Here is a 26726-nt window from a genome sequence, read left to right as displayed (position 1 = left end):
TTTGTTTGTTCTTCTGGCAGTCCATGGTATATTCAATATTCTTCGCCAACACCATAATTCAAAGGCATCAATTTTTCTTTGGTCCTCCTTATTCATTGTCCAGCTTTCGAACGCCTATGAGGCAATTGAAAACGCCATTGCTTGGATCAGGCGCACCTTACTCCTCAAAGTGACATATTTGTTGTTTAACACTTTGTCTTAGTCATCTACTGCTGCTGCAACAGAAATACCAAGCAGATAGCTTTAACAACGAGAAATTTATTCTCTCACAGTCTGGTAGGCTACAAGTCCAAACAGGGTGTCAGCTTCAGGAGGCTTTCTCTCTCTGTCGGCTCTGGAGGGAGGTCCTTGTCATCAATCCTCCCCTGGTCAAGGAGCTTCTCAGTGAGGGACCCTGGGTCCAAAGGATGCACTATTCTCTTGGCTCTTATTTCTTGGGGGTATGAGGTCCCCATGTTTCTTTGCTCACTCCTCTCCCCCACATCTCAAAAGAGACTGGCCCAAGACACAATCTAGTCTTGTAGATCTCATCAACACAACTACAGCTAATCCATCCCATCAACACCAAAGTGATAGAATCCACAACACATAGGAAAATCACATCAGATGATAAAACGGTGGACATTCACACAATACTGGGAATCATGGCCCAGCCAAATTGACACACATCCTTGGGGGACACAACTCAACCCATGACACACTTTAAAGAGGTCTTTTGCAGTAGATTTGCCTGATGTGATACGTTGTTTGATTTTTTTCGTGAATTTGTGTGTGTGTGTGTGTGTGTGTGTGTGTGTGCTTTAAGTGAAAGTTCACAGTTCAAGTCAGTTTCTCATACAAAAATTTATACACACATTAGTATGTGGCCCTAGCTGCTCTCCCTATAATGTGACAGCACACCCCTCCTTCCCACCCCGGATTTCCCATGGCCATTCAACCAACTCCTGACCCTCTCTGCCTTCTCATCTCGCCTCCGGACAGGAGCTGCCCATTTAGTCTCATGTATCTACTTGAGCTAAGAAGCACTCTCTTCATGAGTATCATTTTATGTCCCATAGTCCAGTCTATGTCTGAAGAGTTGTTTTCAGGAATGGTTTCAGTTCTGGGCTGACGGAGAGTCTGGGGGCCATGTCTTCTGGGGTCCCTCCAGTCTCAGTCAGACCATTAAGTCTGGTCTTTTACCAGAATTTGAGTTCTGCACCCCACTTTTTCCCTGCTCCATCAGGGACTCTGTTGTATTCCCTGTCAGGGCAGTCATTGTTGGTAGCCACGCACCATCTAACTCTTCTGGTCTCAGGCTGATGAAGTCTCTGGTTTATGTGGCCCTTTCTGTCTCTTTGGCTAATACTTTCCTTGTGTCTTTGGTGTTCATTCTCCTTTGCTCCAGGTGGGCTGGGATCAATTGATGTATCTTAGATGGCTGCTTGCTAGCTTTTAAGACCCCAGACACCACTCACCAAAGTGGGATGCGGAACATTTTCTTAATAAACTTTGTTATGGCAATTCACCTAGGTGTTCCCTGAAACCATGGTCCGCAGACCCCCCGCCCCTGCTACGCTGACCCTTGAAGTATTTGGAATAAGGAAACTTCTTAGCTTTTGGTTTAGTCCAGTTATGCTGACTTCCCCTGTATTTTGTGTTGTCCTTCTCTTCACCTAAGATAATTCTTCTTTACTATCTAGTTAGTGAATACCCATCTCCCCATCCTTGTAACCATCAAAGAATGTTTTCTTCTGTGTTTAAACCATTTCTTGAGTTCTTATAATAGTGGTCTCATACAGTATTTGTCCTTCTGTGACTGACTAAATTCAATCAGCATAATGTATTCCAGATTCATCCACGTTATGAGATGTTTCACAGATTCATCATTTGTTCTTTATCATTGTGTAGTATTCCATTGGGTGAATATACCATAATTTGTTTATCCATTTGTTCGTTGATGGGTACCTAGGTTGTTTCTATCTTTTTGCTATTGTGAACAATGCTGCAATGAACATGGGTGTGCATGTATCTATTCGTGTGACGGCTCTTATTTCTCTAGGCTATATTCCAAGAAGTGGGATTGCTGGATCATATGGTACTTCTACTGGTAGCTTTTTAAGAAAGCATCAAATAGATTTCAAAAGTGGTTGTACCATTTTACATTCCCACCAGCAGTGTATAAGTGTTCCAGTCTCTCCAAAACCTCTCCAGCATTTATTTTGTGTTTTTTGGATTAATGCTAGCCTTGTTAGGGTGAGATGGTATCTCACTGTAGTTTTGATTTGCATTTCTCTAAAGGCTAGTGATCGTAAGCATTTCTTCATGTATCTGGTAGCCGTCTGAATGTCTTCTCTGGTGAAGTGTTTGTTCATGTCCTTTGCCCATTTTTTAATTGGGTTATTTGTCTTTTTGTTGTTGAGGTTTTGCAGTATCTTATAGATTCTAGAGCTTAGATGCTGATTGGATTTGTTGTAGCCAAAAATTTTTTCCCGGTCTGTAGGTTGTCTTTTTACTCTTTTGGTGAAGTCTTTTGATGAGCATAAGTGTTTGATTTTTAGGAGCTCCCAGTTATCTAGTTTACCTTCTGGTGTTCGTGCATTGTTAGTAATGTTTTGTATTCTGTTTATGCCATGTATTAGGGCTCCTATGGCTGTCCTTATTTTTTCTTCCACGGTCTTTATCATTTTAGATTTTATATTTAGGTCTTTGATCCACTGTGAGTTAGTTTTTGTGCATAGTGTGAGGTATGGGTCTTGTTTCATTTTTTGAAGATGGATATCCAGTTATGCCAGCACCATTTGTTAAAGAGACTATCTTTTCCCCAACTGATGGACTTTGGGCCTTTGTCAAATATCAGCTGCTCATAGGTGGATGTCATTTGATTTTTTGACTGCTGCTTCCAAGGGTGCTGATTGTGGATCCAAGTAAAATGAAATCCTTAACAACTTCAATATTTTCTCTGTTTATCATGATGTTGCTTATTGGATTTTTTTTTTATGTTGAGGTATAATCCATATTGAAGGCTGTAGTCTTTGATCTTCATCAGTAAGTGCTTCAAGTCCTTTGCTTTCAGCAAGCAAGGTTGGAATATGAATAGTAAATTATTGTATCAATGCTAAATTTCTTGAATTTGATAACTGTATTAAGATTATGTAAGAGAATATCCTTCTTCTTAGGAAATATACACTGAAGCATTAAGAGATGAAGAGTCATGACATATAACCTACTCTAAAATAGTTTAGAAAAATAACTGTATATATATATATACACACATACACACACACACGTGTGTGTATATATAAAGAGAAAATGATAAAAACAAGTAGCAAAAGGGTAAATGGGAGTCCTCTGTATTATTCTTGTAACTTTTCTGTAAGTTTGAGATTATTTCAACATAAAAAACCCCAAAATATTCAACATGAGTTGATTTAATTAAATGTCCTGACACCAGTTACGTAAAAGGGAGAAATGGGGGTGAACTCTCATTCTAGATAGAAGTAAAACAGCCTTTGCTAGGGAAGCAAACCAACTTTTTCCTCTCCTTTGGAGCTTTTGAAAGAAGACTATTACCAACATAAATATTTCCCATTCTCTACCCTCCTTTACTGCATAGGTACAACCAGTCTTGTTCACCGTTGAGCCTGCAGCCTGCCTAGCCTGCAACATCTCCAATTTCCCAAATATGAAGCAGTTCTACCAAAGGTAGCCATTGCTCATTTTCTCCCTTACAGAACTTAAGAGAACAGAATGAGTCTTTAAAGCCCCCAAAATGAGACTGATTAAGATGCTAATCTCAGGCTCACTTGAAGGATTAACGAACCATATTTGGATTTTGAAAACAGAAATCCACTTTCCCTTGACTACTTTTCCCACAATGCTTCTGTCCACGTGGGCTGAGCCAAGAACTTCTCTTCCTGTACCAGAAAGGAACCAGGATCCTTTGCCAGAGTCACCAGGCTCTGGACACAAAAAGTATTTTTACTATAGTAGGCATTAATGATGTATATCTGATGTAGACTCATCCCAGAAAAAAAAAAGAGGCAAAGGAGAAAGAACCACACTTTAAGTTCAGAATACAATAGGCTATAAAGCAAATGATCGGTTACAGGTCATTTTGTAGAATACATTTATACTCTACATCCACTCCAGTTTCTTTTTTTGAAAGACCTTAACCACTGTTTAATTGCTTCATTGCCCTGATATATCTTTCTGCCCTTGAAAATGCCAGGAATACTTTTCCTAGAGACAGGTGGCATTCTCTCTTAAAGTCCCAAGGTTCCCAAGTGTACTTCTAAATAAGGGTACTTTTCTCTGGGATCCAAACAATAAATATATGATGGGATGTTCTGCTGGTTATCAAGCCAGATCCTGTGCCAAAGTTACATGGGTTTTGATATTTCTTCCTCACACGAGGTCCCTGGCTAAAGACAGTGGGCTGTTACTGAAAAACATCATGTTGTTTTTAAACTGGGGTTAACTAGGTTTTAGACCCTGGCTGGAGAAAAGGGCCTTCCTCATTCTTTGAGCACTTTAGCTCAATAGCTACTAAAATCTTTGTTTTGTGCCCCTAGACTTCAAAATCCTAACAATTGCGTCAGAAGCCAGAGAAGACTCAAGTGCAAAGCTGAATTTGATTAGATAAGGTAATCAGCCACTGATATCTTAATCTATAGTCCAACTGCTGTCAGTTCATTTCTGAGATGTACAGATTGATGAATCAAAGGCCAATATAAATGGACTAATCTAGCCCTAAGACATCCAAGGTCCTAAAGCAGCTAATGATGCTGCCATGCAAACAGTATTTCCATCGTCAATGCCAGGCAACCAGGACTAGGGTGGAGGATTAGAGTAAGATGGACACTGCAGGTACCACCACTGCTGCTACTTTTCTGACCATCCTAGAACCTTCTCTTTCAGTAAACCAAGACATACATCACTTTCCTGAGGTCTGCTGGGCAGACTTCAAACCAGTGCTCACTTGTTCACTCAAATTCCGGAGCTTCTCAAATCATCAGCCTGCTGGCCTATAAATTTTATGAGGACAGGAACTGTATCAGTCTCTTTGAAAATTAGGTCCCTATTATTTAGTTTAGCGTCTGGCACACAGTAAGTGATCGAAAAAAAATTTGTTGAACAAATATGAACTTCCACTAAGGGAAAAGTTCCTGGAGAAGAAGATGCTATTTTGGAGTCTTTCTAGTACAAATGACTCCCTAATTTAACCCACCAAAAGGACTCAAAAGAATGGGCACTTCTAATACGATGTGCTATCCCTTTTTCCCTGAACAACCAGTTTAATTATCATATAAAAGGAGCAAGGCACAAGGTGCAAGTGACTAGTCGGTCATAGTTACATCCATAATCCTTGTTTCCTTGGGGAAAAATACTTCTTATTCTAACATTCTCTGGGACTGCAAAGATTCAAATGGGCTCAAATTAATCGCTGCCTTGCAAAAGCTGATTCATTAAGAGAAAAACAATCATCTAAATAGAACTGCTTTATTGAAACCAGAGTTGACAGGAATAAACCCAGATGTGATACTCCACTGGTTCCCAAAGGTCAAAAGTGCTAAGGCACCTCACTGAGTCCTTCACAGAATGCCAAGAAAATGGTGGGAGAGGCACTCTTTTTGACTCTTTGCCCAAGAAATAACATTGCAGAGAGACAAACTCCAATCAGTGCTGGAACAGGAGTAAATCATAAGCTCTCTCCCAGGACTTTCGAACTTTTCTGACCATGACCCACAGTAAGAAAACACATTTTACACTGCAACCCCGAACACACACATTTCTAACTAAAACAAAAGTTCCACAAAACAATACTTTTCCTTAATATGTGTTATGCACTAGTATTTCCAGTTCTATTCTATTCTCTTTTTTTCCCTTAAGGTTGGTTGCTTGTACCAAAAAGCAAGGAAATGCTCTAAGACCAGTGGGGTCATGTCAAAAGAACAAAGAAACCAGTTTGAAGTGGCTCTCACTGGTCAAACTTGGAACTATTTGAGCACCAAAAATAACAGTGACTGTAATTAATTGTAAAATTGAATAAATAAAATCCATAAGTCTGTAAAAAAGGGGATGGACTCGTTTGCCACTGTTAGTGGTGATTATTAACACTAACTCCTTATTCTGAAAATTGGCAATTAAAGGGAAATAATTAAACATTTACCCTGCCTTTTTAGGAGCAACTGGATCATCCTCCAATTGATGAGGGAAAGCAGTTCTTTACAGAGAATGTCAGCTAATAAATGTAGAAAGAATGACAGGCTTAGAAAATCATCATTCAGCAACACCCAGTGGAATAAATGATTTAGGTAAAGACTCATCAGTGGATGAATCAGCAGGTGAAAGGATATTAGAGAACAGGATATTCACAAGATGCCAAATTATTACCTCACTGATTACCTACTAATTGCAAAGAGAAAAATAAATGTATCTTTATAATGAGAAGATATGGCAGTACCACCAGAACCAAGTAATCACACTTAGCATCACCAACAGGGAGCCAACCTGACAGTACGTGCCTCCTGTGGTGATATAATATGAAATACACAGTATTGTCTATGAAGTACTCTTGCCAAAATAACTCGAATTTAATCAAGTGTTTAACTCTAGCTGCTAGTATACAGGAAATATATAAGATACAGGAACAAGTTAAATGATACCACAAGGACACAGACAAACACAGAATGTAGAACATTCTAAAGAAAAATGGGTTGCTCTCTTGAAAAAGCCAATGTCAAGAAAAAAACTGTATTAGATTTAAAATGTCTAAAGAGACAAAATTACCTAACAAAGTGAGAATTTTGCTTGGACTCTGGTTTGTAAAACCAGCTACAAAAGGCATTTTGGGAACAAATAGGAAATTTTTAATACAGACTGGATATGAGTTGATATTGGCAAATTATTTTTAAGTTTCTGAAGTATGATAATGATACTATGATTATGAAGAAGAATGTCCTAATATTTAGGATGCATGCTGAAGTATTTAGCGGTGAAAAGTCAAAATGTCTGCAACTTATTTTCAAATGGCTCATGAAAAATAATACACACATATATATGGATAAAGTAAATACGGCTAAATGTTAATAATTTTGACTCTATGTGAGGGCTATGGGTGGTCACTATAACATTCTTTCAATTTTCAGTATGTTTGAAAATTTTCATAATAAAAAATTGGGGAAAAAATGCTGCACAACACAGTAAAACGATATCACAATCCACTAACGGAATGCAATCTGCAATCTGAATAATACCACCCTAACCCACAGCAGGGCAATGATATTACCATCTCAGCTACCACTTTATTATCAATTTGGTGCCAGCTTTCTTAAACCTGTTGTTTGCCCAAAGAGAAGAATGAACCTTCATTAAAAAGCTCATGTGGAATGAGGCTTTCTTATTCTGTAAACTCTTGCCACGAGTCTCCCAAGTTTTTATATTTTTTGCCAATTAATAACTCATTTTACCTGAAAAGGAAGAACAATCAGTGGCAAAACTCCCATCAGAGTCAGGGAAATATCTTTTGTTCTTCTAATTAAAGAGGATTTTTCCCAATTCAGGTCCCATCACAGATAACATTGAAGTTCTTTTGATCCTATCCCTCCCCAATTAATGTCCCCAACTACCCTTAACCTCTAGTTCCCAAGCTGCTTTCCAGGACACCTGGAAGCAAGCTGCATAACTGACTGCAGAAAAACCAGTGCTCCCACACTGCATCCGGCCCTGCCTTTCCACCAAACCAAATGCCAATTTATTGCCCTCTGATGTACAGTCTATCCAGCCACTTCCTGGATGCCCCTATTACACACAGGGCCAGAAACGCAAGGCAATAATGTGAGTTCCACAAGTGGGTAAATAATTGCTCAATAAGTGTGGAACAAGGAAAGGTCAGTTGTGATCTGTGCACATGTGAAAGCCCTTCACAACTCAACCTACAGTAGTAACAGTGGTAACAGAAGGCTGGTGTTACAGAAGAGGCATGCAATGAAAAGCCAGCCAACAAGCAGCCAGGAGTGCTTGTCCATCTAAGTCCTTCAGGATCTCCAAAGAACAAAAGAAACGAACAAAGTCCTCAAAACTGATGAGGAGCGTCTTATCTCCTGTTTTCCTGAAGCAAAACTGACAGCCTAAGGTAGCCATTGCTCTCCATCTACCAACCTTTTTTAATGAGGTGATCTGAGCTGAAATAATCTAATCTCCATTTTGCTGTATACACAGCTCCATCTTCTAATGGGTGCCAGGAGAGAATAGACAAATGCACTCACCCTTTCCAAAAACATATCCAAAATCACTTCAGAAATTGCGGTTATAAATTAAGCATCTATGAGCACAGAGAGGTGGCTAGAGGGGAGGGGAGTAAGGCTGAGACAAACAAACTCTTCATATCTCTCCTAATCAAAACTGCATGTTGAATTTCAAACATTTGGCTTCTTCTGAAACCCTTTTGGCACTTGCCCTGAGTTTCAGTGGGTGGAAAAGAAGAAAGGGACTCTGCCTGCCTGCTTATTAAAAACAAAGCAGCAGCTGGCTTTCTCTCTTTTTACTCATCTGACTGCTGTCATGGCAAGTTGGGCACGTACCCAGAGGAGTTTCAGACCTCAAGAGGTGGCTGTGCTAAAAAGGACAATGCCAATGAGAATCATACCAGCAATTTTGACACCCACCACAGACCACACTGTCACACTGTCCCCTAACCTCTGCCAGAAAGAAATTAGGTTTCTTTGCCTCTGCTTTTGAGAGCTAAGCTACTATGAATGCCCTTTCCTCTTTTTCACAACCCTCTTTTTTTGGAAAATATGCCCTCCTACCAGCTAGTAGACTAATTCTGATGGCTAAGTGTTTTTGGTTATTAGGGAGAGACAAAAAGGGAAAGGGGAAACCTTTGAGAAGACAGACTATGCAGAGCTGCTTCTTCTCAAAGAGTCTTCATCTTCTAATCTCAAACACAAACGGTTAGAAGAACTTCTTGGTTTAAAAAGGCCAAGGGAAGAGGGTTCAGCGATTATCTGGGGAAGGCCCCAGCAAATAGAAATGACAAAGTGAAGCCATCAATATACAGGTCTCTTTAAAGGTACCTTATTAATATGAATATTACCTGAGGGAAAAAAAAATCATAGTACCCTTATTTTTTCTAACTGTGCTGAAATGCCCGCAGGTCTGGGGCCACCGAATCTACTGAGAGTCGAAGGCACCAAAGTCAATCTGGCTCTAATTTAAGATACATCCTAACATGTTGCTTAACAATCCAAACTAACATAGTCTTATATTTTACTAGAGAACAAGAGAGTCAAAAAGGGCATAGAAAATAGATACTTACATAAGTTTGCCCAACCTTGCCTCTTTCAACACTCAGCCCATTACATGAATTGGTCTGCCAATTTTTATCATATCTGGTTCTTTTTTTATCAGTTGCTGACTTTTTTTTATCAGTTTATCCAACTCATGGTGACCCCATGTGTGTCAGAGTAGAACTGAGCGCCATAGGATTTCCAATGACTGATTTTTCTAAAGTAGATTTCCAGGCTTTTCTTCCAAGGTGCCTCTAGGTGGACTCGAACTGCAAACCTTTCTGTTAGCAACTGAGAACATTAACTGTTTCTATCATCCAGGGACAACTCTGGTTCTTTTAGTCTCCACTTATTCTTTTAGACTCCAAGTGGGGCAAAGTTAATAACTTATCAACTTTTTTCTCATGCTAATTAATAATGATATACTGCCTACTCTACTATAGGCCACTATGGAAAAAATGAAAGTATACATTCATTCCATATGAGAGTCGATGACTCTAGCAAATTTTTCTTTCAAATAATGTACTCTTACTCAATCTTTTTCCTGACAACGACTACCAAAATCTTTTCTCCCCCCTACATCTTCATCTTCCAAATGAAACATTAAATGTAAGACATGAGGCATCCTCAGAACAGTTTCACTTCTACCTAGAAAGCTATTTCTAAGAGGCCTAGGCCTGACAGGTGTTATGTCATAGTTCCTCCCAGCTTGACTTCCAGACTCTGTTTAAATGTGCTCTGCAAACCTCTGGAGGTTAGATGGACTCAAACCTCCTAGCTCAGACTCTGAATTCACAAAGCTTGAGACAGATAGTACCCTACAGGTGTGTTTGTCCAGGATAAACTATATTTAAATAAACTCCTGACACATCTACTTTCTCCAGGCACCTGCTTCTCCCTCTTGCACTCAAGTATATCATATTTTGCTGTGTGAGTAAGCTCAGTAAAAAAAGATCCTATCCTTCAGAATTACTCTATGGAACCCACAATGTCTTTGGGAATACCTAAACTCTGGCCAGAAAACCTCTACAAGAGAAAGCAAAATAAGCAAATGTATAAGCTATCATTTTTGTTCATTTCTTTGGCATATTTGTATGTTATGCAAGGGAAAGAGTGGAAATAAGAAGTGATGGTAGCAGATTGCTCTTGTTCACTATCAGTCATTACATGCCTAATAGGGAGCCATATGGCATAGAGGAGAGGCCACAAAGCTTAACTTTGTGGTCAGCTAGAGCCACTAGTCTTGTAACACCGGTGGCTACGAGGGTAGGAAGTTTGACTGTTTGTTTACTACTATAGTTCTGATGCTTAAGTACCTAAGCAAAGTGCCTGGTACACAGCAGATGTTCAATAAACACTGATTAGAAGCAACTCAATAAGCCAGGCCCAGAGGAACTCAAATACGGGGGAATCCCAGAAAGAAAAGGTCCAAGAAGCTCGAACAGTTTCATAGTTAATACAAGGACTCATCCCAAGCCTCAGAACGACCTTAGTCTTAGCTGAATACTTCCAATTCTCGTAGATCCTTAGAACTAAAAAGGCCTGGGATTAAATCTCCAAAAGCAACCCCCTACAGCCCCTTGCCCTTTCCGTCCTGCCCCCCCCCCTCCAACACACACACTGCTAAAAAGTCTTCCTCATGCCTGGCCGTGAAGGCTTTAAAGTCATTAAGAGGTGATCCTATGAGGGAAGATCTTAGTTGTGATACTTTTAGACTGCTCCTCTCTTCCTACTTCAAACCAAAAAGCCTCTGGTTTTCCAATTCCAAATGCTGACAGAATGAGTCCCATGGAAAAGAATCTCTTTGTAATCATCTAAGTCTAAAGACAAAGGACAAAGGCAGCCTAAATCTGGAGGCAAATGACCATGGCCAAACACCACAAATCACAACTGGTTAGAGCACTTTCCATAAAGTTGTATTAGATGGAGGGTACTAAGGCCTGCAAGAACTTGTCTAGTATGGAAACAAAGAGAACAAAGACTACAGACCATGTTGGCTAGAAGTAGTCTTCTAAACTATCTTCTCTCTTCAGACCTAAAACCAAAAGCAGCATCAAGTATCGCGATATTTTGCCTTCTCTCCCATTCTCCTATCCCATGCTAAAGATCTTACCATGTGGTCTAGCTGTAATATTGAAGATAACTCCAATATCGAAAAGCCCCCACAAGCTTCCTAGAAGGATGAAAGGAAATGTATCTTTGGAATCTATGCCCACGGCAGGGCTTGGTCAGATGTAAGGTAGAGGCAGTGGCCCCTCTGCCCCTAAGGTCAGGGCACCCCAACCCTGCAGGCAGCACAGAGTTAACTACCCAACCGTTTTGAGAAGCACAAAGGTACATCACTGCAACATGCTTAACATTTACATTGCCTCTCTCTGCTCATTAAACAGGTTTTGGTTAAATAATGAACAAACTGTATTACAGACTCCAATGAGAATTCCAAAATTATAAATCAACTGGGAAAGCCCAAAGGGGCAGACAGACAGGGAGGGGGAGAAGGATAATATTGACTAATATAAAGGGCGCAGCTTGACAGTGGATATTCCTGCCACACCTGATCAAACACACTCCGTGGGAGGAGGGGAAAGAGTGCAAGAGAAGGGAGATGGGACAAGACAGCCTGAAATTTGCATCCGGAAAAGATTAAAATGGATTCTTTGGGGATAGAGAAAATACATAACATATATTACTATAAATGCAAAACTGTACTAAAAGCTAACTCAAATGTCAAAGATTACAGCTTGAATAAATTTAAATATAAAAGCTATGTGCTTCCATGAGTTAATGAGAGAGACATAAAAGGACAAACTGGGCCAGGAGGCTGAACAGAGCCTCATGCTGCCTTTGCTGGGCAATGGGTCCAAAGCACAGCAGAGACCACAGTAAGAGGCTTCCAACAACAGGGGAATCCCATCACTATTCCAGTCTACTATCTGCTTTAAAAAAAAAAAAGCTATAATTCACATATGATAAATTCACACTCTTAAAATGTACAATGCATTGGTTTTTAGTATATTCACAAAGTTGGGCAACCATCACCATTAACTAATTCCAGAACATTTTCATCACCCCAAAAAGAAACCCATACCCATTAGCAGTCACTCTCTACCCCTCCAGTACCTAGCAACCACATATCTGTTTTAACTACTTCAGAATAATCCCCCAAAAGGATTCCCAAGAGGACTTAAAGACCAAATGTGAGGGGCAGCAGGAAGGTCTCTCTCACTGATGTTAGCTAAGGCTTTATCCAAAACAGCAACATGTAAACTGTGCTCTTGGGGAGCCTGTATCTTCCAAGTACAACCCTCTCTTTAGATTTGGTATTAGAATATTCTATTACTCCTAATGCTACAGAACATACAGTTATCATGCAGTTTGGACAAATACTGAATGCAAGTGTGGTCCAGAGACATATAACTATGAGAATACTGGTATAGATTTAGCCAATCTACTAATAGACTTATTTCCTTCACAATGATTAGATAATACCCCTAGAGGAGTAAGTGGTGCTTATGTACTTAAAAGACTGTGTTTACAAGAAAAGAAAATTATTTTCATTTACTGACAATGTTCAATGAACCACCCATTTCTAATAGTGATATGCTTACCAACCAAGCCAGCAGACAGGTTAGAAAAATGCAAGCAGAAAAGTCCTTGTAAAAAAGGACACAGCCCAAGTCAGTTTCATGAGTTAAACCCAGAAGAAGTCCTAGAATTCCTGCCATCCCCCCTCCAATCTAAATGGTACACCATTCCCATCACACAGCCTGGACACAGTCCTTTCAGTTTTTCTCTCCAAGCTCAAAACCCTTTCCCAGTCTCCTACCATTGACAGGCTTCCAGGAAAGCAGTCCTCCTGACACTGCCAATCAGAAAAATCTGTTTGTTTTAGTAAAATAAACAAGAAATTGGTCATGGATTGCAGAGTCCAGGACCACAGGGGCAGCTGACCCATAAACCTGCTCCTGGGGGCCAGCACTGTGCAGGAGGTTCAGAACCAATCTGGCATGAAATACTCTATTTCGGGTCTACTCTGTCATTTTCTCAGGCAGGTACGCTACAAACCAAGATCAATGGTGCAACCTTGGCAGGCACCATTTCAACATCTGCCACAGCTGTTGGCCCCTGGAAAACACTACCATCTTCCTCCTCACTCCAGGGGAAACTTGGTAATACCAGGCTATATTCCCAGTACCACTGACAAGAACTGGCTCCTCAGCATATTCCGGTTTTATTAGTTCCAAGCAGCAGGTAATTTGGATTCCTAACTGAAGGATGTAAGAAAATTAGGCAGCAGACTCAACTTTGGTAGCTCTAGATGGGAACACATGAGGCTGAGAGATCTGTATTAGAGAGAACTAAGGTCCTAACAGCAACAAATAACTTTCCATAAGAGAAGGGTTTTGTTGCAAGTAATGTAAACTTGTACTGCCAATTTCCATCTCATGGCATACGTGAGGTAGGGAAAGAAAGCTGTATAAATAAAAACAAAAAATAACCAAAAAGAACTTACCAATTAATGAGGGAACCTTACGATTGTATAAACAATAAGTCCAGACTAAAGTGTGTTCCTCTATTAGGAACTCAGGGAAAAGAATCAGCAATGCAATAAACCAGAGGTTGGTAAATTGCATCCATGGGCCAAATGTGGACTGCAGCCTGTTTCTATAAAGAAAATCTTATTGGAACACAGCCCCACCCATTCATTTACATATGTCTATGCTTTTTGAGCTACAATGGCAGAGTTCAGTAGTTGCGCAAAGACTATATGGCCCTCAAAGTCTAAAATATTTATTATCTGACCCTTTGTAGAAAAAGTTTGTAGACCCCTGCAATAAACCAAATATTTATATTTTTGTTCAGGATAAGTAATCCTACCTAGATGTGGGGACTTACCTGTTATATTGTTTAAAACTTCCTTTAAATGACTGAAACTATGCAGCAGAGGATCTCGTTCTTCGTCCTGCAAAAACCACAGGTTAAAAAAGAAAAGTCATTATTGCATCAAAAGAGAAAAAAATTAAAATAAACAAAGGATAGATCAAGGGCTCTTTCCCTGAATCAAAACAAAAAAATCTAGTAAGTTTTCCTTCTGAGGAAAAGAAAGGTAGCCATGGTTTATATTTTTCTGTTCCTTACGCTCTTATTTGATAGAGATCCCTGGGCTTACCTATGACAGTGAATCCTAAAGCACTAATTTATAAAATGACCATAGCACTCAAGCTACCATAGATTGCCAGATCCTTTATGTGTGTATTATTCTAGCTCTTCTCTTCTTTCACATTCATTACGTAATCACACATATTCATTTCAAAGACATTCCTGACTCCACTCTTACTTTTAGAACAATACATTTTTGTAAATAAACATGAAAATTTCCAAACTCACATATATGCACTTTCACCAACTTGGAAATTTCAAAACTTGTTTTTATAATTGTGCCAAAAATTGTTTTGTATAATTGTACATAAATAAATCCTTGATTACACAAGAAACAAAGTTGGCAACAAAGAAAAGCCAACTTTACAACAGGTAAGTTTCTACTTATCTGATTGGCAAGATATGGCCTAGTCCATATATGGAAGTTTGCTGAACCCCCAAGAATATATACCATTACCAAGCCATACTCCACGCATCAGTAATTAAAATAATTTAAATAAATTTGATGGCTAATTATAGCCCTAGGGAACGAGAGGATAAGGAATCTTTCTGACATTTTTAGGCATTAAAGAGGTCCAAATACTAGCTTAAGTTGTTTACAAAAATAGAATGGAGTCATCTTTTGGGTCCCAGAGAAAAAAAAGCCAGCCCGTAAATTTGATGCTAGTTGGAATAAAACAGAAGGGTCTTTGATACAAAAAACAACTCTGAATTCTTACTATTCTCCTTATTACTGGGAGCTTGGTTACTGTCTGAACTATGTAGCAGATCCCCTAAAACAACTCAGTAACCAGGTTATCAGCTCATTCCCCACTTACCAGTGGGGTATGGGTGCTCCATCGGGCATTTCGTTTAATGGCCCCAACCACAATGTTAATCTCCCCTTGAATGATGTAAATATTCTTATCCACCATCCTGGCAAACCTACCAAAACAGTTAAGAGAAAAGTCTGGTTAATAGCTGTTACCCAGAGCACCGCTATTGTTGTTAGCTGCCATCAAGTTGGCCCCCAACTCATGGCGACCCTATTACAACAGAACGAAATGCTGCCTGGCCCTGCACCATTCCAATAATTGGTTGTGGATAGGACGATTGTGATCCATAGGGTTTTCATCAGCTGATTTTCTGAAGTAGATCACCAGGCCTTTCTTCCTAGTCCGTCTTAGTGTGGAAGCTCCGATGAAACCTGTTCAGCATCAAGTCATACCAGAGCATACCCATACTCAAATCAGTACCTGATAAGGTAGAATTATGATTTAAATTTTTAGTACTAAGATTTTTTGCCTGTAATACTAAGATGGGATAAAGTCCCTCTTATGTTAAGAATCCAACTACCTAGCTCTCCTAGAAGGGTAAGAAACAATTAAAAAGGCAGCAATCCAGAAAATTTCTCAAAGGTACCCCAACAATCTCTAGCAAGAATGTCAAACTCTTCAAAGTCTAGTGTCCCCCAAAATCTCTTCTATGAGGCCTCTAGGTGTGCAGATACATCTGTGATACTAGTTTGATAAAGACAATATTTCAGATTTCCCTTTGTTTTTGTTGTTTATCTACTCAATGAAGTAATAAAGAAGGCTCGAGTTAAAAGAAAAGAATGAACGCTTTTAGAATAGCCTTGCTTTGGAACCACAGTTACAACGTCAATTTACAGATTGTGCCTATTCTACCACATCAGCTCCAGAAAACTGGTCAGTGACAGTGATACAACTTTTGAAAAGTTCTAAACTCTCAGTTCACTTGCTTATAGAAGAGAATCCCTAGTAAGCAGAATGAAAGGTAGGCTCTTTTTAAAGAGCTTCTATACAAACCTCTGAAGTGAAGTTGAAATACTATTTTAGTATTTTATGTGCTCCCAACCAAACCACCACAGGATCCTCTTCGCTGCCTAGATCAGTACTTAGAAAACATACTTAATTCTCTCCCCCAGGTGAAAATATATTTTAAAAAAAAATTTTTTTCTTGGTATAGAGAAAACCCTGGGAGCATGTAAAACCAACTTTACTACTTTCCATTATTTAGAAATGCTCCTCGAGAAAATTAAAAAGAGTAGAAAGGGGAAAAAAGGGGTGGGGGCACAGTTAGACAAACACTTGACTTTGAAGAATTAGACATTATTGCTAGAGATTGTTGGGGTACCTTCGAGAAATTTTCTGGATTGATGCTTTTTGAATTATTTCTTAAACTACCCTGACCTTCTAGAGACTTCTAGGAGAGCCAAGTAGTTGGATTCTTAACATAAGATGGACTTTATCTCATCAAGGAAAGTTAAAACAGTAAAGCTATCAGGGTAAGCGAGAAAGAAATTCCAGAAATATTTACTTATTAAGCACCTACTATGTATGGCAGGGGAAACCTGTGGTGTAGTGGTTAAGTGCTATGGCTGCTAACCAAAATGTCGGCAGTTTGAGTCTACCAGGCGCTCCTTGGAAACTCTATGGGGCAGTTCTACTCTGTCCTATAGGGTCGCTATGAGTCAGAATTGACTCGATGGCAACAGGTACGCATGGCAAGAGTCCCTGGGTGGTGACTGGTTAAGTGTTCAACTACTAACCAAAAGCTTGGCAGTTCAAACCCACTCAGAGATGCCTCGGAAGAAAGACCTCACGAGCTGCTTCCTCACAAGCTGCATCCAAAACGTCATGGCCTTGAAAAACCTACAGCATGCAGTTCTACTCTACAACACATGGAGTCGCCATGTGTCGGAATCAACTCAACAGCAACTGGTAACTGGTATGCACATGGCATTTTGCAGAGTGCTGACAATACAAAGCAAATAAAATGTGGAAAGAGTTCTCAGACATATTGTGGGGTGGAAACAAAATTGCAGAATAATATGTACTGTATGTTACAATTATGTAAAACCAACCAACCCATCCTACACAAAATACTAGATTTTTATTTTTAAAAATATGTAATATTTAACACACAGTAAGATATAAAGGGTACTATAACAGTCAATACCCAGATTAAGAATAGAACAACTGAAGCTTCTGTGTGCCCTCCCTAATCATATACTCCTCTCTTTCATCTACAGGTCCCACAATTCTAAATTTAATGCTAATTAAACCCTTATGTTGCTTCATACTTTTACATCATTGATATGTATCTTTAAACAATATATAGTATTATTTTGTTTGCTTTTATACTTTATATAACTGGTATCATACTGTATATATTCTTCTGCAATTTGCCCTTTTCTCCTGCAACATTATAAGTCATCTATATGGATAAGTGTAGTTAATATATTTTATACAGGTACATACATACATATGTAAATACAGAATAAAAGGTCTGGAGAGATGTACCCGAACCTCATAACCACAGTTATCTCTAGAGAAGGTGCTGTGAAATCAGGGTATAGTCAGAGGATACTTTAGCCTTATCTGTAGTGTTTTAATTTTTTACAAGGAGAATGAATTGCTGTACTACCAATATAATCGAAAATTATGATTTAAAAAGATAAGATATAATTTCTGCCCTTGAAGCATTTACGCAGTTTAGTAGGGTCTAAAAGAAAACAAAGACATAGTCAGAGATATAGAGAAAAAAATACACCCTGCGAGTAGCTCCATTTGTATAGTTTGTACAAAACAGAGTCCCCAGAAAGTGAGAAATATGAAAACCACCATGATAAAAAGAAAAAAGAACTGATACAAATTTTGTCCAGGCCCACAACTCCCCCAATCCACAAGAGAACTCAATATAAGACAATACATATTTTAATGACAACTTAAAGAAATGACTAGGCTAATCTCAGAAGATGATCTGCTTTCCAAATGCTCTAGAAGCACAACATATCTACAATGATGTTCTCTTTTGAGGAGAACCAAGCAATAAAAGAAATATAAACTCAAAAATGAGTGTAGATCTCAGAAAAGATCAAAGCTCTCCTAATATTTCTCTTTCCTTAAACTATTTAGGCAAGATGAATATGCTCTAGATCTCAGGAAGGATTTGCTTCCAAAGCAAATCAGAAACTACTAACAAAGGTTGCTTCTGGGAAAAGGAACTGGGTGATGAGGAAGAGGGGAGGGTTGAGTGGAGCACCTTTCTCTATCTATTCTTTGTACCTTTTGAATTGTGTCACATGCATCTATTACCTATTACCTATTTTTAATTTTCAATTGACTAATTTTTTTAAAAAATGAATAGGCTCTTTAGAAAAGTCGTTGTGCCCAAATGAACCACAGCCTCCTCTAGCTTGAAACCATAAGAATTAGATGGTGCCTGGCTACCGATACTGACTATTCTGACCAGGGACACAGTTAGAATGGGAGAAAAATGTAGAACAAAACTCAAATTCATAAAAACGACCAGACTTATTGAGCTGATTAGAGACTGGAGGAACCCCCGAGACTATTGCCCTAAGACACCCTTTTAGCTTGAAACCGAAGCCACTCCCAGAGGTCACCTTTTAGTCAAATAATAGATTGGCCTATAAAATAAACAATAACATCGTGAGGAACGTGCTCCTATGAACAATCAACTACTACACAAGACCAAACAGGCAACATTTGCCCAAAAGCAAAGATAAGAAGGCAAGGAGAGGCAGGGAAACTGGAGGGATGGAAACAGGGAAGCCAAAGTGGAAATGGGGAGAGTGCTGACACACCACAGTGATAGCAACCAATGTCACGGAACAATTTGTATATAAATTGTTGAATGGGAAACTGATTTGCTGTGTACATTTTCACCTAAAACACAATAAAATGTTAAAAAAAAAAATAGGTGCATTACTAAGTTTGTAGTCCATGTGTAAACGATTAAGAGCAGTAATCAAAGCTAACATTTACTTCATTCAGTCAATCAGACTTCACTTAACACGTACTAAGCAAAATGCCCATCACCCTTTTGTCAGTAGTGTGGTGACTTGCATGTTGCTGTGATCCTGGAAGCTACGCCACAGGTATTTTAAACACTAGCGGAGTCACCCATGGTGGACAGGTTTCAGGTGAGCTTCCAGACTAAGACACACTAAGAAGAAAGGCCTGGCTTCTAAAAACTAGCCAATGAAAACTTTATAGATCACAACAGAATAATGTCTGATATTGTGAGCGGCCATCTAAGATACTCCACTGGTCTCACCCCGTCTAGAGCAAGAGAAAACGAAGAAAACCAAAGACATAAGGGAAAGATTAGTCCAAAGGACTAAAGGACCACAGCTACCACAGCCTCCACCAGACTGAGTCCAGCACAACTACCACCACTGGCTACCACCACCAACTGCTCTGACAAGGATCACATAGTGTCCTGGACAGAGCTGAAGAAAAATGTAGAACAAAATTTTAACTCACAAAAAAAGATCAGACTTACTTGTCTGACAGAGACTGGAGAAACCCTGAGAGTATGGCTCCTGGACACCCTTTTAATTCAGTACGTAAGTCACTGCTGAGGCTCACCCTTCAGCCAAAAATCAGACAGGCCCATAAAACAAAATGAGACTAAATGGGCACACAGGCCCAGGGGCAAGGACAAGAAAGCAGAGGGGACAGGAAAGCTGGTAATGGGGAACCTAAGGTCAAGAAGGGGATAGTGTTGACATATCGTAGGGTTGGCAACCAATGTCACAGAACAATGTGTATTGTTTAATAAGAAACTAATTTGCTCTGTAAACCTTCATCTAAAGTACAATAAAAAAAAAAAAAAGAATAATGTCTGATACAGTGCTGGAAGATGAGCCCCTATGTTGGAAGGCACTGCACAATAGCTGCAACAATGGACTCAAACTTACCGATGATCATGAAGATGAAGCAGGACCAGGCAATGTTTCATTCTGTTATATGTAAGCTTGCCATGATTCAGAGCTACTCAACAGCAACTAACAACAAGAAACAAAATGCAGGGCAGAGTAATACAGAATTGTCCCTATCCACCCACAGGAATTTATAATCTATTAGATGAGATAAAACACATACATAAGCACATAAACTCATAAATATCTCCAATACAGGAGTGGTACACAGACTTACAGGAGTGAACCAAAGAAAATTACTTCTGGGCCCTTGAAATACAACTGAAAGACAGAATTCAAAAGTCAAAAATACAAAGAGGGAATGCCAGATTATCAAAAATACATAGAGTAAAAACTTAGAGGCGGGAAAATTCAGTATGTATTTGGGGGATCATGATTATTCCAGACTGGCTGGAGCAGATTATCTTCACCTAGGGCAATAATGAGAGGTAAAGCTAAAAAAGCGAATAAGGACATACTATAGAGGGTCTTCAATACATAGTTAAGGAATTACCGAATACTCATCATTGTAAAAAATATTTTGGGTGTCTGTAACGGAACACTATAAAGTAAGAATATTTAATTTCTCTTTCAAAGAACTAGGAGAATGAGAAAAAACACACCCATACAGAAAGCAACCTAGCATAAGTTAAAAACAAAACAAAAACTATATTACAAATTGCAAACAAAAGTGCCAGTGGACTAATTGAGATCTAATAGGATCTGCATACTATGTGGAAGGCATCCTGGAGGAGATAACTTTTGAACTGGAATTCTAATTGAAGTAATCAATCCAACATATCATCAAAATTCGTTAGGCAGCAAAAGCTAACAACTGTCTAAAACAGCAAAGATCTAAGCAATAAATCACTGTCTTAAGGTTATTTTCTTAATAAAAAAGAAAACATTCAAGGAATGAAAAGGAATTATTTTCAAGGACTATGCAGAGTTGCCTCATCTCCCTCCAGGCCTCTGAGCATAAGTTTCCTCACCCAGGGAATCTGCCATTGGGCTTCAAAAGGGAAGCTCTGATGAACCACTTGCTGCCTGGCAGCCAATGGCCTACAATCCCTGTCATAGGTCACAAAAGGCCTGCAGAGATCTCAGATAAATACGGTAAAAGAAAACTTAAGGCTTATCTTGTATCAGAAATAACATGAAAGGAAACAACCAAATACATACCAACCAACATCCCTAGCCAGACAAGCTGGCCCAAAGACTTTGATCAACGTACATCCTTTGAAAGCACTGTCTGTTGGAAGGTGGGTCTACAGCATTCCCCTGGTGCTCTGTGGGGCCCCAACAGGATCCAAAGAGAGAGAGTCAGTATATAAACTGGCAACTGCCTCTAGATCCAAACAAAAGAAGGAGAAAGAGATACAAAAATTGGATCTTTACTCCATGGAATACCAAAAAAATCTATTTCAAATAAATTAAATGTGAAAAGCAAAACCTGAAAACTTTTAGGATATTTTTAATAACCTCAAATAGGAAAGAAGTACCTAAACAGGAAACAAAAAGTACAAACTATAAAATAAAGATTGGTAAATGCAACCACATTAAAACTAAAGACGTTTGTTCAAAGGACACCATAGAAAAGAGGGAAAAAATAAGTCACGAACTCAAAGAAAACATTTGTAACACATATAACTAATAAAGGAGCAACATCCAGAATATAAAATAACTGCTACAAATCTATAAGAAGTAGACATAGAATAACAACAAAAAAAAATTGGCAAGAGACATAAATAATCATTTCACAGAAGAGGAAAAAAAATATGAAAATACGATTAGTTTCATTAATAATCAGAAAAATTACAAAATAAAATTATAATCTGATTATAACGAGATACTATTTTACACCTCTAAAATAATAAAAATTTTAAAATCTGACAATACTAAGAGTTAGTAAAAATGTAGACCAAGTGGCTGGTGAGTATGTAAATTGATACAGTTTGGTTAACAATATGGCATTATCTTGTAAAGTTGAACTTTATATCCTATATCCCAGCAATTCCAGTTCTAGGACTATACCCTAGAGAAACTTATTAAAAAATTGAGAATGTGGTTATGGTGGGGGGGAGGGGCACTAACAGAAAAAGGTACTCTTGTGGCCTCAGTTTTGGTGATGTTCTGTTTTTTCAAGCTGGGTGTGGGACACTGGTGCCCAATATATGCTATATATATTTTTTGTATGTATAAAATAGACTGTCAAAAGTTCCTTCTTTTTAAAGTTATGTTCTTTGCTGCCTCTTTTTCTTTGCATATGCTGTTTCATTTCTGTCTTAAATGTTTTTCCCCACTCTTATCCATCTGGTGAACTCTTACTTATTCTATCCAAAAGTCAATAAAGGAGTAAGAATAGCACAGTGGTTATAAGAACATGCTTCAAAGTCAAGGCAGACCTAGGCTCCAGTCCTGACTGTTACTACCTATGTGATCTTACCCAAGTTTCTTAGCCTCTCTGAGCCTCAGTTTACAGTTCTGCACTGTAAAATGGAGACAATAACATCTCCTCATAGGTTTGTTGTGAGGCCTAAATAAACCTGTAAAGCATGTAGCACAGTACCTAGCACATTAAAACCTAAAAAATGTTAGCTGTTATTATAATGCCTGCTCTGAGAAGTCTTCCCTAGCTAACCTACTCTCCCAACCCCCTAGAGAGTATTAGTACCCTTTTGTCACCCCTTAACACTTTGTACATAGATGTATTTAAACACATATTATACTGATTTATACTTAGTCTATCTCTCCCACGAGCTTATGCTCATCTCAGAAAGCCTTATTCACCTTTTTATTCTCAATGCCTAACACTTGTAAGGGAAAAAAAAAAAAATCAATAAATTCTTAATGAATGAGTGAATAAAACTTAACATCAGGACTGCCTCTTCAATAATGGTGCAGCTCACATCCACTTCTTGTGAGAACAATGACTTCACAGAAGTCAATGACTCTGGGCCAGGCAGGCAAACCTTCTTTCTGTATCCCATATTTGTTTCTCTATCACAGTTACAGACACTCCATACAGGCCACCCAACAGACAAAAAGAGTCCACATTTACCCACCAGTCAAATCATAATGCTTCCATTTTCAATCTATCTTCCTGAAGTCTTCTCACATAGTATTTGCATGTTCATATTTCTTCTGTGAAATATATAATTCTTTATGTAAATGTCAATTCTTCAAATATGTTTATATGTCTTATTTTCTTTGGTTCTAAATACTAAATAGTACACCATTTTTTAAGCTTTGGGGACTTTTTTCTTAATTACCTTTTTTTTTCTTAATCACTTTTAATAGTTGTCCTTATCTAATTAGAAACTAGGTTCTCCAAAGGCAAGGACTCAATTTTTTCTTTCTTTTTCATAGTTCCTTGTACAGCTGTACAAACCAAGAAAACTCTGATGGGCTTTCTGAGAGAGGGTGGCAGTACCAGGGCACTGAATGCCCTTTAACTGGCCATTCTGAGGTTTATATTCACTCAATTCCTTGAGCGGACCAAGGAAACACTAAAGATGCAGAGCTTTCCAGGTTTCCAGAGCTAGCCAAGGAACACACCATAGTTTTGTGCTTTATTGAGAAGGACTTAGAATTACTGAATTAGTAATTTAGTAATTCTGAATTAGTAAACGTTATTAAGTTTCTTGAGCTCAAGAAATTTACTCAAAGGGTGGAGGTAAGAAAAAGTCAAACGAGGTAGAAAGCTGGTGCCCTGACAGGGCAGAGGTAGAAAATCCTCCCAAACCTGATAATCAGGTGACCAGTGTACCTCTAGCTCTGCAAGGTCACCTCCTCCCTCTACGAGATTCTAAAACTATCCCAAGAGCCATATACCAGGTGAGCCACTGAAATATGTCCAAAACTGTCTCTCCTGCCAGCTTGGGTATGAAAAAGTAAAGCAAGGCTTCTCTCACTTATCTTTTAATCATTACCCAGGGCACCCAAAGTATAATGGAGACAGTTGACAGAATTAGGCAAAGAAAAAAAGTCTGCTTGTGTAATCATATATAGAGAACTACAGTGATTATGTCTCCTAAGGCCTGCTCATCTGTGTATATCAGAGGTCACCATCCAATGGCCATCGAGCAGAATCCAGTCCACAGACATATTTTGTTTGGCCTGCGAAAGGCTTAAAAATTTTTTTTAACTAGTTGTCAACAGTTTAAAAACACAATGATCTGCACTTTGAGGTTTTCCTAAAAAAAAGACTAGGCCCACATTCCCAAACAATTACAACAGGCTGAATGAGTACCAGCTGCCTCCTTTAAATAAGGGCATAGGTTTTGCAGTTCACTACAGTACCGACTACACCCTAGTACATTTCCACCTGACCCATTTCACTCACGTACATTACCTGCCTGATACGCAGAGGCATTTGAGCTTGTAACCCCTGGTTTATATGATGGCAACAAAATCATTACTTCCATGATCACTTTCACTACTACTGGGACTCCAAATCAGCACACTGCTATATTATATTTTCATTTAATTAAACAACTGCAGTTGAACATACTGAAATATATGAAAAGAGGAAAAATGGACGCTCAACAGCAGCCAAGTACATTTACACATCAGTTCCCCAAAAGCAGAGTCTTTCTAATCAGTCACACTGAAACACAGGAATAGAGTGTGATCAATCAATTAAAAGTGGCATACAAAAGCTAGGATGATCCTTCCAGTAAGTATAAATACAGTTAAGTCTCCTCAAAAGCAGAAGCTCTGTCTTCTTTCTTTCTAGCTGTCCACAGTAGTCAAAGTACCCTATCAATGAAGTTATTACCTAAAAGTGGCAGTCATCCTGTCTTCTGGAACATAGGGAAGTAAAATAGTAATGGAATTCTGAGAAGTGTGAGCTGAAATTTGGATTGGTGCCCAGCTACTCATGAGGAGACATGTCTACAACCTGAATTTCCACTGTCCCAATAAGCATCACTGTCAAAATTGGAACGTATTGTCTGTCTACAGCCACCATTAAAAAGCAGCTCAAATACAAGTCTTGAAGGAAGGACAAATTTTCTGATTTGGGGATGGAGTTGAGGTGAAGAACTATTTCAATCCAGAAAATGACTTTATACTAAAGAAAAACTATTTGATGCCTCTATTGTCACCCCCAGGTCCAACTGAAAAGATGCTGGATTGGTCATACTATCTACCCAAAGACTAGACTGTCCATTATGCAATGCAAATCAACTCAACAGGGCAATGGCCCGGGTGGGCAAGGCAGGCTGACCAAACCTAGCACTCCCTGGGCTGGCTAAGTCATTTCATTTGCCACTTTCAACTACTTTTTTGGAAATTCTGCAACTTAGATCAGTAAGTTAAAACGCACATAGTTTCCTGTACCATTTTCAACCTATTTATTTTAAATCAATAAATGTAAACAGTAAGTGCTATCCCTCCCACACAACACAAACATACACAATTTCAGAAAGGCAGAAGGCATTAGGTAGCAAGAAACTGAGTTCAGTCATTCTAAGATCCTAGGTAGTTTTCTCTTTTGACACTAAAAGGTTTTGATCCTCCTTACTACTACCTCACCATGTAAAAGTGCACAGTGTTCCTGACTGCTGGGGCCAGAACTAGGCCACAAATCCTGGTCACATACTAAAACTAATCCCAAGCACAAATAACATTTATTGAGTGCCCACTACATGCTGAGAGATGTTAGGTTGAGCCTACTTTTAATCGTGCAACATGCTCTAACTAGGCCACTGCACATACATGCTACCACTTTTAAGAAGTGCATAAACTGAGCAGAGTAATCCCCAAACAGATGTTTCCATTTGCATCATCCACGGAGACTAGAGTAGTGCACTGTGTATCTGAATTCATTAAAAGCATACACATTTCTAAGCTGTGTCTTAAAAAACACCATCTATACTATTTCTCATTTTTAAGAGCACTCCTTAACCTTAGGGAATTTTTACAACTTTACAACATAGCAGTTTATCAAAGATCATCACAGTGCCATAAACTACACTCTTTGGGGTTGTGTTTGGGATTATGTTCCATCATTCACCCTACCACTTTTAAATTGATCCAACATCTCTCATGATTCTTTTCACCCACTAAAAATAATAGACTAACAATACCAAACTTCACCAGGATTCAAATCCCTCTCTGCTCTCCAGCCAAATATGTTATAATAGAATGGCTTCCTTGTGATTAAACCTCATCTCCTTAGGCCAAGGAAAGAGAAGACCTGGTGGGGAGGGAGGGGAGTATGCCAACTAAAAAAAATACACCAGAAGAGGTATCTGTAAAAGATTCTATAAAATAAGAAACAGGCTCAGAAGAAGTCCAGTGTTTACATACAGATCCAGACTGGTAGTTGAGTTGTCCTATAAGAGGAAAGCCTTCTCATAGCCCAGCCCCTCATGCTGCTGGCCTCAACCCTTCCACATCTCTTCTCACTATCTGAGTCTAGGTTGCACTCGTTCATCATCCAGTATTAATGAGGCAGTTCAGTTATACTGCGACAATCACAATGAACTGGACGCTATACAGAATCTAGAGACTCTCTTATCTAAGCTTTAAAAACTAACCCTAAAGAGTAGATACAA

At 38.9% G+C, this 26726-nt stretch overlaps 1 protein-coding gene across 1 annotated transcript in view; it reads right to left on the bottom strand.

Annotated features, from left to right (window-relative positions):
- GBF1 (golgi brefeldin A resistant guanine nucleotide exchange factor 1) overlaps window positions 1–21316 on the bottom strand; it is a 109231-nt gene extending 87915 nt beyond the window's left edge. The window contains exons 1-3 of the mRNA XM_023741009.1: window positions 20164–21316; window positions 15251–15356; window positions 14169–14235 (exon numbers count right to left, since the gene is read on the bottom strand). Coding sequence (XP_023596777.1) covers window positions 14169–14235; window positions 15251–15356; window positions 20164–20204 — 214 coding nt within the window. The 5' untranslated portion in view covers window positions 20205–21316. The remainder of the gene's footprint in view (window positions 1–14168; window positions 14236–15250; window positions 15357–20163) is intronic.
- Between the last annotated feature and the right edge of the window lie 5410 nt (window positions 21317–26726).

The sequence above is a fragment of the Trichechus manatus genome, unplaced genomic scaffold, assembly GCF_000243295.1.
Source record: "Trichechus manatus latirostris isolate Lorelei unplaced genomic scaffold, TriManLat1.0 scaffold00007, whole genome shotgun sequence".
NCBI classification, from domain to species: Eukaryota; Metazoa; Chordata; class Mammalia; order Sirenia; family Trichechidae; genus Trichechus; species Trichechus manatus.
The sequence above is the reverse complement of the archived record's forward strand: the minus strand, read 5'-3'. Positions and strand labels throughout refer to the sequence as shown.